At 41.5% G+C, this 14,505-nt stretch overlaps 1 protein-coding gene across 2 annotated transcripts; it reads left to right on the forward strand.

The window, feature by feature from the left end:
- The first annotated feature begins 69 nt into the window (after positions 1-69).
- On the forward strand, positions 70-14,031 carry dapk2b (death-associated protein kinase 2b). 2 transcript variants are annotated; one of them, XM_076089146.1, is made up of 12 exons: positions 70-219; positions 768-921; positions 6,415-6,636; positions 7,324-7,462; positions 8,564-8,693; positions 8,797-8,845; positions 8,930-8,956; positions 9,053-9,205; positions 9,669-9,714; positions 12,268-12,357; positions 12,474-12,554; positions 13,229-14,031. In XM_076089146.1, the coding sequence occupies exons 2-12, from the start codon at positions 845-847 to the stop codon at positions 13,304-13,306; spliced, it is 1,092 nt and encodes a 363-aa protein (XP_075945261.1). In that variant the 5' UTR covers positions 70-219; positions 768-844; the 3' UTR covers positions 13,307-14,031. The 2 variants fall into 2 exon arrangements, with proteins under 2 accessions (XP_075945261.1, XP_075945262.1); XM_076089147.1 differs by lacking the exons at positions 12,268-12,357; positions 12,474-12,554; positions 13,229-14,031 and adding an exon at positions 10,456-12,261.
- Positions 14,032-14,505: the final 474 nt, after the last annotated feature.

The raw sequence follows: 14,505 nt of genomic DNA on the forward strand, positions 1-14,505 counted from the left end.
CATTCATGCAGTTTCATAATAGAGCCATCAGGGGGCGGGACTTCTGCAGACACAAAAGCCTGATGGTTCTGCTATAAGCGACAGAGAACAACAGAGACGCTAAAGGAGCAGCTTTGTGCCTGAACGACAGCCGCGAGGAGAACGGACCGGCTGTAGGAGACGTGGGAACCGATGCAAGTTTATCGTCCGCTCTGCGTCTTACAGAAGGTTCGACATAAGGTCAGTTTGTGGGGCCATGACACTTATCAGATAGCAAGTCTGTGGTATATCAGTTTTTTTGTATTCACATTTTTACATGTACATAAGTGATCATTCTTTTGGTGTACAATTACTCAATATTCTATTTTTAAATTCAAATTCATAGCAGTAAAAAAACGTTATGCTTAATAGTTACAAAGCATATGTTGCTGCCAACCTTTTTGCCAAACAAAATGTTTCACAACAATAGCAAATTTCACATATCCTGTCCTAATTAGCCCAAATGCTCTTTTCTTTTGATTGGTTACAATCACAGGAACTAGCCACTGTTACACTGCCCAGCTTGGCACAGTTGAGTTGTGCTTGTTCAATTTTTAAAGCCAATAATCAGACTTTAGACAAGGGAAAGACGGACTCTCTTGCTGGTGAACTTATAGTGTTTGGGCTTTTCTCAAGAAGAAGGTGAAAGTGTGTACAACTCTGAGATGGAATGCTATACAAGCTGGAACATGTGAACGTTTTCATCACTCCAGTCATAAGTCAACAGGTACACCTCTTTGTACCAACAGGGTTGGACTTGGGGAGAAAGGGAACCAGCTGGATAGACGGGCTTCAGCGGTGCACATCAAGGAGATAAACTACATCAATGAAGACACTTGGCATGGCGGTATTCAAGCAGCAGCATGTGGATGATTTCTATGAAATTGGAGAAGAACTGGGAAGGTGAGTAGTTTTCAAAGCTGTACAGTAGAGGCGTTTAACATGCGGAGATGTTTAACTCCATCGTATAGAAAATGATCCTCCTCACTCTGTGTGACTCAGAGTGTGATTCAGCTCTCCCCTGCATGTCTCTTGACACAGAGGTCCTCGTGTGTACGTAGGTATGCAAACAGCTGGCCTGTTTAAGCTTGAATTGGGGAGTGTTGCTGCGTTGAAGTAGGTTGAAGTTTACAGTGAGAGATAAAGTTTCAAACGCACTCTAAGAAAACAAGCTCTGTTTTGGGCATGATATGTCCAAACCATGAAAGAGAATACAATTTGAGTTGCTGCTTTTGCAAGAGCTGATTCTGGGTAGTGGATCAAAATGTTGAGGAGGAGCATTAATCGAGTCACACATCGAGGAAACTGTGTCCCATGGGGAAATAAATAAAAGGAAGTCGGCAGGGTGCAGTGTGGGTTGGGGAAGCTACGGATCAACTCTGCACGGAAAGACGGCTTTGGGTTGTGCACCACTTGCTAACAGATAGAGAGGGTGTGAAAAGAAAGTATCTGACCTCTAACCTTTCACTACTGGTCAAAATATACACTATTTCCTGGTGTTTGCTGGTCTTTTACTGCACTGCTTCGTTGACGCACCCTGAATGAATAAACCAAGAGCTGCTGTTGAAATGGGTGCTCCAGCTGCATTCATACGTCTACAGAGGAAGAGTTTTGTGTCCAGCATTGACACCTTCATTGTATTTTACATTGAGCATCCTCATATATATTAGCCTCATGAAATATTCAAATGCATCTGTGTATGAAAAGATTTAACATTAATAGATTAAACCTGTGAATTCACTTAAATGATAATGGGGGCCATTTGTATATAAGGCACCCTTTAATAGTTGCAACTAATGCTTTATTAAGGGTTCATAAATCATGTACTCATGCTTTCTGGATCAGTTATAAGTCCTAAGAACAACTTTCTTCCTCTGTGGGAAAGATCTGCAGAACATATGGACTTGAATGCACTTGTTTTGAATGTAATATAACTTGATGTAATGTTTCCTTTGTCTTGAAGTCTTGAGTTATCACAATTTATAATTATAGATTATTTTCCAACATTAAAGGTGCTCTCCTGGTTATTTAAAGAGCTTAACAGACAAAGCAAGTAGTACACATCAAAAGATGTTCTTATTAATGGATTTGAACCAATCTATGAAAGATTACTGAATGATTTCATTACATTATACAAACGCTTAAAAAGAAAAGTGTATTACAATTCCTTTCTAAAGTGTTTGTAAAGGGTTGAGAGAGAGAGAGAGTGTCTTGTGGAGAGTAATACCAGTAAATGAAAGGCGTGGAAATGTGTTTTTTAAAGACTGACAATATCACTGAGTTGTGGTTGAGCTGGAAACATGTTGCTTGATAAGACGACTGCTGTGAGCTGAGCTTCGTACGTCTTCAGCTCATCTGTCGTGGGAAATAGAAAGCTGATGTGATTAAAAGCCGCAGATACTGAGAATAACAACGGCTTTTTCGAGAGCCTTGTGGGTTCAGACCTCTCCACACACTACGCCCCAATGGAACTGTTACTCAATCGTTCTCTTGAGAGGGTGGGGAGATTTGATGAGGGGGTCCAAAAGCTGATCTGTGTGGAGTATTTAAGATGTTCTGTGTTCATGGAACTGTTGAGCCATTCGCTACAGGAAAGTCAATTCATCATACTGTCAGATTTTAATGTCACAGGGCCCCACGCAGTTGTACTCAGTGTTTCTTTCCACTACTGCCATGAGTTGTTGGTAAACCTATCTGTAAAACAACACTTTGCTTGAGAAGTGAGGCATTTACTGACCTGTCTTACCATCCGAGTGATGACACTGATGATGACATACACTAGGAAGTGTCACAGTGTGAGCCCACAGCTGCTACCGGCCCTCCCACGGGACCGGGGAGACTGTGGTGAGCTGTTATACAAGCGACCGTCAAGGCATGTTGTGGAATATGTGAACTCTACCTGTCAACAACAGGTACATTATTGTCCATATTTGGTCACAGCACTTGCCACTGTCTTTGCATGCTTGACTAAAAATGAAAGGTTTATCAACTTCCTCTATAAATCTATAAATACTTCCGTTACATCCTCTACAGGTTTCACATTGGTTAGAACAGAAAGTTGTGTGTCTGTGGTGTTTTCCGCCTCGTTAGCGGCATGGCTTCAAAGACGGAATTGTTTGTCTGAAATGTCTCGACGACTGCTGGATGGATTGCTGTGAAATTTGTCCATAATGTCCACCTTTTCAGCTAGTGCCACCCTCAGTTGGTCAAAATGTTAATATTTCAAATTTTTACATTTTAATTTAAAACAAAATACCTGCAAAACATTCCCCTTTAGCAACAACATTACCTTTTTCAAATTAGCAAATGGCAACATAATATAATGCTCAACAAAGAAAGTGAACATGGTACACATAATCATGTAAGCATTGTCATTATGTGCATGTTAGCATTTACCTGAGAGCACCTCTGACCCTAAGTACAGCCTCACAGCGCTTATACAGTCTCTTGTTATTATACTAATGTCTAGTTCCAACTGAATGCAGGAACACTGAAACAGTCACTTCACACTTGATGTGTGAAGCGTTTCCCGAGTACCGTGGTATTTGTAATTTCTAGAAATACTAGCCACATTCTTGCAGAAGGAAGTGAATTAGAGAAATGTTTTCAGTTTGCAGAAGTTTGTCGTGGGAGAGGATGCAGGAAGGGCAACAGTGCAGACTTAAGGCTGTAGCCTTCACAGACGTGTCGAAGTGGAAAGAGATGACAGTCGCGAGGCAGACAGGTGCTGCTGATGAACGGCAGTAAAGTGATAGAACTTCTCCAAAGGGATTTACTGTACATGATGTATCTATAGCACGGACAGTATAGGCATGCATGTACAAGGAGCAAGACAAGAATGCATGTAATCAGCTCTGGAGAACAGTCACTCTGCTGAGTGGATGACAAATGTATTTATTCAGTGCAGCGACTGAGGGAACTCCACTCACCCCGTTACTGTCAGCAGACACTCATACCGCTACTCCACAGATGCATTGTCGACATTGGACCACTTCAAACAAGTGGGAATCTAGAGTATTCTGAACACTTCATGTGCATAAATGTTGAGATATTTCATGATAATAGCAAGTAAAGGGGTGTCAAGCAATGATGAGTCATAGTTTAGAAGTTTGAGCTGCTTTCCAGGGGTGCATAGGGACAGGGCTCGGTTAATTATGAATCTGGCCGTCTTGGTCACGCCGCCCCAGAGGTTCAGTTGAGAAATGTGTTTAAATATTGGGCCGGCGCCACTCGTCCGAGCATTCCTCCAACCTTGGCTGTGGATAAGGAACTTCAGCTGTCGGACGTGGAAACTCTGCAGGGAGATGGTACTTTCAGCCCCACTGGCCGGCTTAGAGCTAAGACAGCCGGCACGCCTGGCCCGTTGTGGGAATACCACTCCCAGCATCACCGCTCTCACCGCTGTTACTCTGCACCTCGTAACAACAGAGTAAAGCCCTGGCACTGACAGTCGGGCTACAACGCACACCACGAGGGGTCATTCTGTTCAGTCTTGTCTGACAGGCAAATCAAGGGCATTTGTTGATGCTTCTGCCACGTAACAGTTCCTCCCCTCGGGTTGCTTGATGTTTGTTTTTGCAACTGGAATTCATTCAGCGAGTCCCACTCCTCCTCAGTTCATACATTACTACAGTATAGTCATCTCGAACAGGGTCAGCTCTTCAGGGATGTCTCAGGGGTGGAAATATCCTGTGAATAGAACAGATGGAGTGACCATTTAAGATTCCACGCTGCTGCTCTGCTTCAGCACCCCACCTGCCCTGCTGTTGTTTTTCCTTTGTGGCATGTGTGTGACTCTTTGAAGACCATTGTTACGATGTACACCCCCGCCTCTCTTTTCTTCTCTCCTGCTTTCTCTGTTGGGCCATGTTCACACCGACATCTGACCTTTAAGTGTTGTTGTTGCTGTGATATGAAGTACCTGCGTTTATTAATTCGAAATTACGACTGATTATGAATAAATCCACACTTTTTGATCCAATACAGGTGCCCAGCAGTTTATACTTGTTTGTGACGCTTATAATCTAGTTTTTCTTTCTGTCAAAGAAATATTGATTTAGACATTTGAGGTCAGTGTTTGCAGTGTGGTTGTACTCGATTGCACAATATTGGACGTTCTATCAAACATTATGATATGAGCTATCAAACATTATGAGCTAGAGCTTTCTCTGTGTGTAAACTGATTTGTGAAATGAAAGTGGCAGGAGCACAGTTTTTGGACAACCTTCTTACAACAGTTCCAGCTCAGCAAGCTTTTCCCGTCTCCCCAGTAGCAGCAGGGATGTAGCAGGTGGAGCTGTCTATTCTTAGCTCTCTAAAGACAACATGATGATAGTGGACACAGACTGGACAGCCTCTCACAGCCACCCTGGAATCTCTGTGTGGACAGTTATGTCCAAAACATATGCCTGCCAGTCATTATCGGTGTCCTCTCTCTGTGTGTTCTTTAACAATGTCTAAAAATATAACATGTCGATGTTTCACTAAATCATTTGCAAATATACAACAAATGATTATGTCCACAGTATGATTTATCCAATCGCTAGCCACGACTGATTGCTCCTCTTCTGTCTTGTGAAAGATGACGTTCATCGTCCCCACTCAGAAACGTTTTGCCAGCTCTGCTGCCCTCATGTCTTTCTGTGGCCTATTACGGAGGGATCAGTGACTGAGAGGCTTGTTTTTCTGAATGTATAGAGTGGGCAGGCCAGCCCACAGCAGCAGGAGTGACAGCAGACGGAGCCTACAAGGGCTGGTCTGATGATGAAGCCATGGAGACTCACCACATATATTTAACTGGGGCGACAGTGCTGGAAGATGTTTTCACACTTCTCGTTCGGTCTGTCAGTTGGTCAATTATGAATGAAATCACTTGTTATGTTAGGGGGACAGTTACAATAGAGATTACCAAATTTACTGGTGGAGTCACCCCTGTCTTTAAGATGAAATGCCGGTTATAGGTTAGTATAGCTCAGTGAAACCAGTGAAACAATAATCCACTGAGAGAGGGTCTCTAAGCCACACCTCTATTGTGAAATATTCAGAGTTTCTGTGTTTTTTTCAGTGGACTGATCTCTTTAGGATGGCTAGACATTTGGCAGGAAGGTTGCTTCAGTGGGAGGACAGCAGCTCTGTCCACACTGCCTGCCTGTCTGATTGTTCTCTGTCTGGCAGGGAAACAGGAAGGAATGGAACATACCTCAATATTTCACCTGGTTTTGACACACGGCTTCCTCTCTGAAGTCCGTCTTCACACGTAGTTATATCCTGTTGCTAATTCTTAAGAATGTCATGAGAGATTGTTCTCCAACTCTAAAAATGATGGCTAACACACACGAGAGAGACAACAGAACTGTAATGAACTAATGTCTGTGTCTATTTTCTTTGTGTCTGCAGTGGGCAGTTTGCAATTGTCAAACGTTGCATAGAGAGGAGTACAGGCGTCGAATTTGCAGCCAAGTTCATCAAGAAGCGCCAGAGTCGGGCCAGCAGACGTGGCGTAAGAAGAGATGAGATTGAGAGGGAAGTGGACATCCTGCAGCAGCTCCAGCACAACAACATTGTAGCGCTACATGATGCGTACGAGAACCGCACAGATGTGGTGCTTATCCTCGAACTGTGAGTCACCGCACGATTGAACAATGCAACACAATATCACTACAGTACTACACCTTAAAACATCCAAACATCTTCACAGAATAGTTTTAGTCCATGTTCTGATCTCTGTGTTTATTTTGTGTAAAAAGATTGTTTGTCGAATCTGTGTTTACTAAAAAACTACTTGCCAGGATCACGTGTGCCAGAAAGAACCATATGTTTTTCACAGTCAAATATGGGTTGTGTTGAAAAGAGGCCTCAGAGGCACGTGTTTGGGTCCAGCGACTAACTGGCAACGTGTAGTGCACAATTAGGACTACAAGGAAGCTCAGTCCAATCAAAGCAGGGGTGAACTGACTGACAGAACAGTTACTGTTATAGATGCACACTGTGGGTCATTCAGTCTACTATGTTTTCTTTGTGTGATATCAAAGAACATCATGTGTATCGCCTGGCAGCTGGTCAAAGGACTATTTATCTCACTTTTCAGCAGTTTTTCTAGTATTTTATTATGAAAAGGTTGAGAGCTACAGTGATTTATAATTAGGGCAAATTGTTACCACAAACAAACATATCTAAGGCATCCTCAACCAGTGCATCCAAATCCTGAGAACTCACTTGAGATAATGTTCAATTGCTCCAGATTATCTGAGCCCACAGGATGTGTCTCTGAGTGTGTGTGTCTGTGTGTGTGTGTGTGTGTTACAGGGTGTCTGGAGGAGAGCTGTTTGATTTCTTAGCTCAGAAGGAGTCTCTCTGTGAAGAGGAGGCTACTCGGTTTATCAAACAGATCCTAGATGGAGTCGAGTACCTCCACTCCAAGAGGATCGTACATTTTGATCTGAAGGTACAACATGCTCCATCTGTGCATCATATATAAATCTATATCTGTCTCGTGAGGAAGATGATACACTTTACAGCCACTGCTACTAACCTGTACGTACATGCAAGGTCAAGCTGGACTAAATTCCAAATATATATCGCAGGTGTTCAATGTCTCGCTCTTCTGAATCACACATCCTTCCTGTTTTCTGTGGCTGAAATCCAGACACTCGGTTATAGACACAACAAGGTTATCTCTTCACTTTCAGACAGCAGTGTCGCCCACGCTGCTGATAGTCACTGTCCTGTTTTTCCCCTTCGCTCTTAATGCATTTCATTTGGCCATTAACGAAAAAGAACACTCAGTGAAGGGCTCGACTCAAACTAGCCTGAGTTTGTGACCTTCACTTCACAAAGCCAGATCTGTGCACTCATTTTCAGAAGGTTAATAGTCAGCTGAGGAAAATGTGTCAGTCCAGTCAGCGCGGATGTGACCTTTATGTTGATTTATAGGAATCCAGAGCAACACAGTTGCTACTCTAAGCTCATTAATTAAGTGTGAAAGGGGCAAATTTACAAAGAGTTATGTGCCAAACTATTTCCCAGCTATTCTATACAACAAGACCTTACAGGTCCCCCAAGAAATAGTCCGTCACATAACACCCATAGATGTATATTTGTCTCTTTTACACTATAGCTTTTGTGAGGATTTAATAAATGAGACACAAGGTGTTAATTACTTTAGAGGTGCCAAATGTTTTGTTCCTTTTGGACAGAGGCAGGCTAGCTGTGTCACAATGTTTACAGTCTTTTTGCTAAGCTACAGTAAATAAGCTGCTATCAGAAGCTTCATAGTTGGCGTACAAACGTGGGAGTGAAATCAATCTTCTCATCCAACTCTTGGCAAGAAAGTAAATAAGCCCATTTTCCAAGGTGTTGTTTAATATTTTAATATTTCACACTGACAAGTATGACTGTAACTGTTACAATGTTTTTTTTTAATGCTTACACAAAAGGCGACTTTAAGGTAACTTATTTTATTCAGTGTCGTTTATGAATGGTCCAATATCGGTAGAAATCTGCTTACAAATAAGCCAGTTTTTTTGTTGTTCTTTTTCAACTTCAGCCTGAAAACATAATGCTGCTGGACAGGAATGTTCCTCTACCCCGCATCAAACTCATAGACTTTGGACTGGCACACAAACTAGAAGCTGGGGCAGATTTCAAAAACATTTTTGGAACCCCTGAGTTTGTTGGTAAGTGTTTTTATATGAGATGTGTTTGCAATGAAGAACATTTTAAGAAGGTGTTTAGCCTGGCGCTGTTTGTGATGCAGGAGTGTTTGCTGTCTATTTTCAGCTCCAGAGATAGTCAACTATGAGCCACTGGGATTGGAGGCAGACATGTGGTAAGAGCTTTTAATTAACTCTGAATCGGCTACAACAGGCTTCAGTGCATAATTTTGGATTAACCTTGTGCTTTTCTTTCACAGGAGTATCGGAGTCATCACATATATACTGTAAGTTAGGATGATTCGTGATTATGACTGAGAATCTTAATGTACCTAAAGAGATTATCGAGGACACTCAAAGTGTGTGTGGGAATGTTGTTCTAGTTTGAGCGGCGCATCACCTTTCCTCGGCGACACGAAGCAGGAAACGCTGGGAAACATTTCGGCGATGGACTACGAGTTTGACGAAGAACTCTTCAGCAATACAAGCGAGCTGGCCAAGAGCTTCATCAGTCAGCTCCTGGAGAAGGACACGAGGTAAATAAACTGACAAAACAGCTGTAGGCCTAAGGTCAGTTCTGATAATACAAAGCCCAGTGTTACAGAGGTCACACCGCAATAAATCCCAAGCACACAATGTGCAGACCTGATCCAAATGAGAATAAAAACTAGCCAGTCCACAGAAATCTAGTGCAAATATTTAGCCACATTTGTTTTTGGTACAGTGATACACTTAATAAAACTAACAAACTAATGACAAGCAAAGAACTGTGTGTCTTACTTTGTAACATGTGATCTTGTTCTTGTTGCTTAACATGTGTTTCCATCTAAATGCACCTCCAGGAAACCAAATATTCCTGTGAAAGTTATCCCTGTGTGAACCGACGTGTTCCTGAGAGATTCACATCCTAAAGTGTGACTGCTCACCGTGCTCTGTGTGTGACGTTGAGTTGTCTGGGTGTATTTGTTCAGCTGCATTTCCTTTCTCTCATCATTTTAGAAAACGGATGACCATACAAGAGGCCCTCGACCATCACTGGATTAAGGTATGAGCTTGATTTGTGTGTATTGTAGCATGTTTTTGTACTCTCAATAAATACTGACTACTACTTCCTGCCACACGTGAAAACAAGATTTAACCGTTGATGTCAAAGGTAACATGAGGGAAACAGGTTTGTTTGTTATTAGAGATGAATATTCATCTTTAAATCTGCCAAAAAAATTTGACTTCATGCTGAAAAAGTTCCCACAAGTATACGGTATATTCTCTGGTTTGTTGAAAACATACTGTATCACAGTTACTGTATATTATTTCCATCACTGCACCACATCTCTCTGAGTTTTCACCATTCACCATCAACACACCTCTACACATCTTGTACAGCTTGTCTTTTGCAATCAGAAATTGTATCTAGATTTTCAAGTGATCGAACTGAAGCAAGATGTCACTAATTGTGTTTTTAATGGCATGGACATTTAACAACCTGTAATGTTGGAGAAGTCTACTCCAACATTGGGCTCCGAGATGCATGTGAACGGTGTTTTGCTGTGGAGCCTTTGTTCTGTTTGGACACAAGCATGAAGCCAGGAAACATAACACCCATAATGGGATTGTCTGCTGTTTTTGTGGCGCTCTTACCTGCCATGGCTTTTGCTGTAGGGTCACACACTAATCCTCCGGTGCCACGGCTGCTGGGATATTCACCGCTGTGTGTGTTTTCAAGATACAACAATGAGACAGACTCTCATTCAGTGTCCCCTCCTCCCCTCCACCCTTCTGTCTGAAGTCCTGTGGCCACTTGGAAGAGGAAAGCGCTGCCCCTGACGCTGAGAAGAAAGGGGAGCAGCTCAAGACGAAGCGTCTTAAAGAGTACACCATTCAGTCCTACTCCAGCATGCCCCAGAACAACACGTATGCCAACTTTGAGCGTTTTGCCCATGTGGTGGAGGACGTGAGTCTGATGGAGAGGGGGCTGTCAGAGGTGGCAGTAGCCCACCACACTCTGCAGGGTGATATAGAAGCACTGCTCTCCATCTACAATGACAAGGAGAGCTGGTACAAGGAGGAGAGTGAGACTGCGAGGAAGCATCTGTCCCAGGTCCGCTACGAGTTTTGTAAAGTGGAGGCCACGAGGAGGCTGCTGCAGGAGGACTTGAAGTCTATAGATGCCAGTCTGGAGAGCATCAGTGGGAAGTACATCCATAGGCAGAGTCAGCTGGACGCTCTGAGGCAGGAGCTGAACTCTGAGCTACAGTGGCTGCAGGAGGTGATGGGCTCTCTGCATCCGGAAGGAGCCAACAGCAGCAGTACGAATACGGACGTGATGCATGCAATGAAGGAGCTGCTGCATCAGTCCTGCAGGAGGGAACTGAGCCCTGAGGCCAAACAGCCACTCACAGAGTCTGGCTAACATACACAAATCAAGATACACTTTAATTGACCTTAAAAATCGCTACATGTTTTTGAAAATGAGGCTGTTGAATTCTTCACTTTTTTCAGCAGCACAAACTGAATGTATATCTGTGTAGTCTTTAAATTAGCTTATTTCTGATCTTTATTTATTTTGTGAACTCTGTAGAACGTTGACACTTTTCAGTTGAAGTAATAGTAGGAATAGGAATTTGAGGAAATAAGCTTATTTGTGATCTTGATGAGAGTTGAATGATAAGATGGATACACTTTCACATCTGTACGGTAAATATGAAGCTACAGTCAGGAGTAGGTTACCTGTGGATAGAGGCAGGCTAGCTGTTTCTCCCAGCCTTCATTGCTATACGCTAAGCTGACCACCTTCTAGCTGCAGTTTCATATTTAACAGACAGATATGAGAGCGTCATCAAACTCTCAGCAAGAAAGTAAATAAGCATCTTTCCCAAAATGTCTAACTATTCCTTTTAGCTTTTAAATTTGAATAATTGATCATGTAGATGAACATCAGTTATGGATGTTTTTACTCTTTTCAGTGTTATGTTTCATAATTTCACATTTTTTAATTGATTTATTTTTTCATTCCATTATTGTTTTATTTTATTGACTGTATATATTGACATGTTGTTTGTTTTCACAAAGGTTGTCTATTTGTAAAGTTACATGTGTAGTCATAAATGTTTTTTTTTCAGATTATCTATGATCCATTTTTCATAGATTCAAATGTGCACTTTTACTAAAGGTTACATTTATTTAAGTATTTGATTTAACTCATTATTTAACTATTTTCTTTCTTTCTTGGAGATGTTTTATGAGACATCAGGAACAACACCATCTATGATAAGACCACATGTGTTTCAAAAGTATTTCACCTCCTTGTCTAGATATTCCTGTACACGGCTCACACGTTGGGCCTTTGATGTACACACTGACATTATCCACTGTTGTCTTAATAACACTGGAATAAATGTTCATCATTTATTATGTACCTCGTGAACAGATTCTTCTGATTTGTGATCTGAGATTTTAATATATTTCCTGTTGTACTTCAGATTATAGCGTCACAATTAGACCAGTACCACAGCGTTATGTTTTTGAATTTACTTGAACATTTGACATTAATAGTAAAGATACTTTCCCTGTTATTTCATCCCTCATTGTGTCTCTACAGCCTCTGAATCCTAAACAGGCCATGGTGAAGAGGTTGTCAGTGGTCAACTTGGAGAACTTCAGGAGACAGTATGCCAGACGCAGGTGGAAGGTAAAGTTTCAGTATTTGTTGCACAGTTTGATATTTCCTTACAGTGATCAGGGTATGAAAATGTTGCTCTTGATTGCTCTCGGGCCTCATTCTCATTGCTTTTATCTGTTCAACAGCTGTCATTCAGAATTGTGGCTCTGTGCAATCACTTAACGCGGATCATGAAGAAGCGGCCCAAGCTGCCTGTGCAGGATGGGGTAAGAAATTACCTTTGAAAAGCTAACAGCAATGGATCAGTCCAAACAGTTTGGGAATTTTGCACATTCGCTTTCTTGCCAAAAGTTATTTGAGAAGATTGATACCAATCTCTACCATCTGTATGGTAAATATGAAGCTACAGAGACTGGAAAAAGCTAGCTGGCTCTGTCCAAGATTTCCAGGAGCAGTGACTTTCTGGTGTCTGGTTGTCACTGTGAGGTTGCAATGTAACTAATGGAGACTTCAGGAAATCTCTCTTCACGGCCAAGAAATAGTGCAGCCCATAACACCTGGTAAAACCGCAAATTTAGGATTTTGTACAAATTGAACAAACAAGGTCTAAGGTGTCAATTTGTGAGTGTTGGAGGTGCTGGTAGGTGGATTTTGTTACTTCCAGACAAAGCAAGGTAAGCTGTTTCCTTTTGGGCTAAGCTAAGCTAATCGGCTGCTGGCTGTAGCTTAATATTTACCGCACTGTACAAACATGAGAGTGGTATCAATCCCAACTAACGCTCAGCAAGAAAGTGAATATGCGTATTTTGTAAAATGCCCAACAGTTGCTTTAAGAGTAACTGTTGTGTGGATAATGAAGCAGTTACGATCTGAACTGTCATCACCTGTCGCCACACAATTCCACAGCTGTTTCTCAGCTCAAACATTTTGATTATTTCAGAGGGATTGTGAAAGTGACCAAGAAGAAGACATCCTGAAGATAAGGCCGAGAAGCAGAAAGAGAAGCAGCACTTCCTGAGAGCAAGTGTGCCGGTCGACGATGTTCCGGTTGCAAAACAGTGACTCGGCACCTTTTTGACGCACACTTTGCAGCTTTTGCGTGTCATGAAGAGTCTTCTGACAGTATCTGCTTGGCTGACTGCTATAAATGCAACATTTTCATAGGGAACATTTGCTTGTCTTGATGACCCGACAAAACCAACAGATCATCTGCCGTATTTTAAATTGTGTTCTGCCATTTCTAAATTCAAGTCGCCCATTTCTGACATAAGAAGATATAACTGGATTATTGTTGACAGGAACAAGAGAGGCCAATGATAGCACGTCCACAAGAATGTAGGCAGCTTCCTCTTATGACTGCAGTCTTAAAAGTCCCTCAGCTGTTGTATTGACAGAGTTAGATTCTGTTCTTTTTATTGTGCAGACTGAACGCTGAGCTATCTTCTGTATTTTACATAGGATATTTTCAATTACTGTCAATTACTCGTGTCCAATGTAGAAATAATTGCGTGTCATCTTGTGCATACATAAAGGCAGTATATAATAAAAGAAATTGCACAGTTTAATTTTTAAAACAATTGTTAGATGTATTTATGGTGTAAATATAATATCAGCCAAATGTCTTAATTTCACTGTTACTTACATCTTAAAATGATCATATACTGTTTTAAAAACACATGTTTTTTTCTGTTCACTTGTATGTATTGTAAATTGAAATTGTGTTTATTAAATTACTGAACATGATGTTTTCTTTGGAAGTTTCTATAAAGCAAACAAACAAGAATGACTCCATCACAATTTAAAAATCAGATCATCTCATTGATTCTTGGATATAAGTCAGCGCTATTAAACCTTTTTTGTTTTCGGACAATCACATTGTAATATGGTCTCTTTAATTGTGATCTCAATGCAGGTGTTATTATAACCATATGTTGGGCTTGATGTTTGAAAAGAGTATCAGCATACAGATGACGCCCAACAACATCTTTTAGCACATCCCACAAGACAAACATCAATGTGCTGCACAAACAGGCTTTTTTCAATGTGATGCCTCGAGCCAATGTTCCTCTCAAACCACAATACGACTATAAAAGGTATCCGAATGCCAGTGGCCCCGGACAGTATATACATTATTAATTCTCTGAACGTCAATGAGCACTAATTGTGATGGTGCATTCCTACAGATTTTTTCCTCTGACCACTGCTCAATTATTTAGT

The sequence above is a fragment of the Anarhichas minor genome, unplaced genomic scaffold, assembly GCF_050575085.1.
Source record: "Anarhichas minor isolate MPS153535 unplaced genomic scaffold, ASM5057508v1 ptg000011l, whole genome shotgun sequence".
NCBI lineage: Eukaryota > Metazoa > Chordata > Actinopteri > Perciformes > Anarhichadidae > Anarhichas > Anarhichas minor.

Bases quoted from the DNA above. Each gene is read 5' to 3' on its own strand.
- dapk2b (XM_076089147.1), top strand. From the start codon at position 845: ATGAAGACACTTGGCATGGCGGTATTCAAGCAGCAGCATGTGGATGAT. The intron at 922-6,414 runs GTGAGTAGTTTT...TTGTGTCTGCAG, and splicing joins ATTGGAGAAGAACTGGGAAG to TGGGCAGTTTGCAATTGTCA. The intron at 7,463-8,563 runs GTACAACATGCT...TTTCAACTTCAG, and splicing joins TCGTACATTTTGATCTGAAG to CCTGAAAACATAATGCTGCT.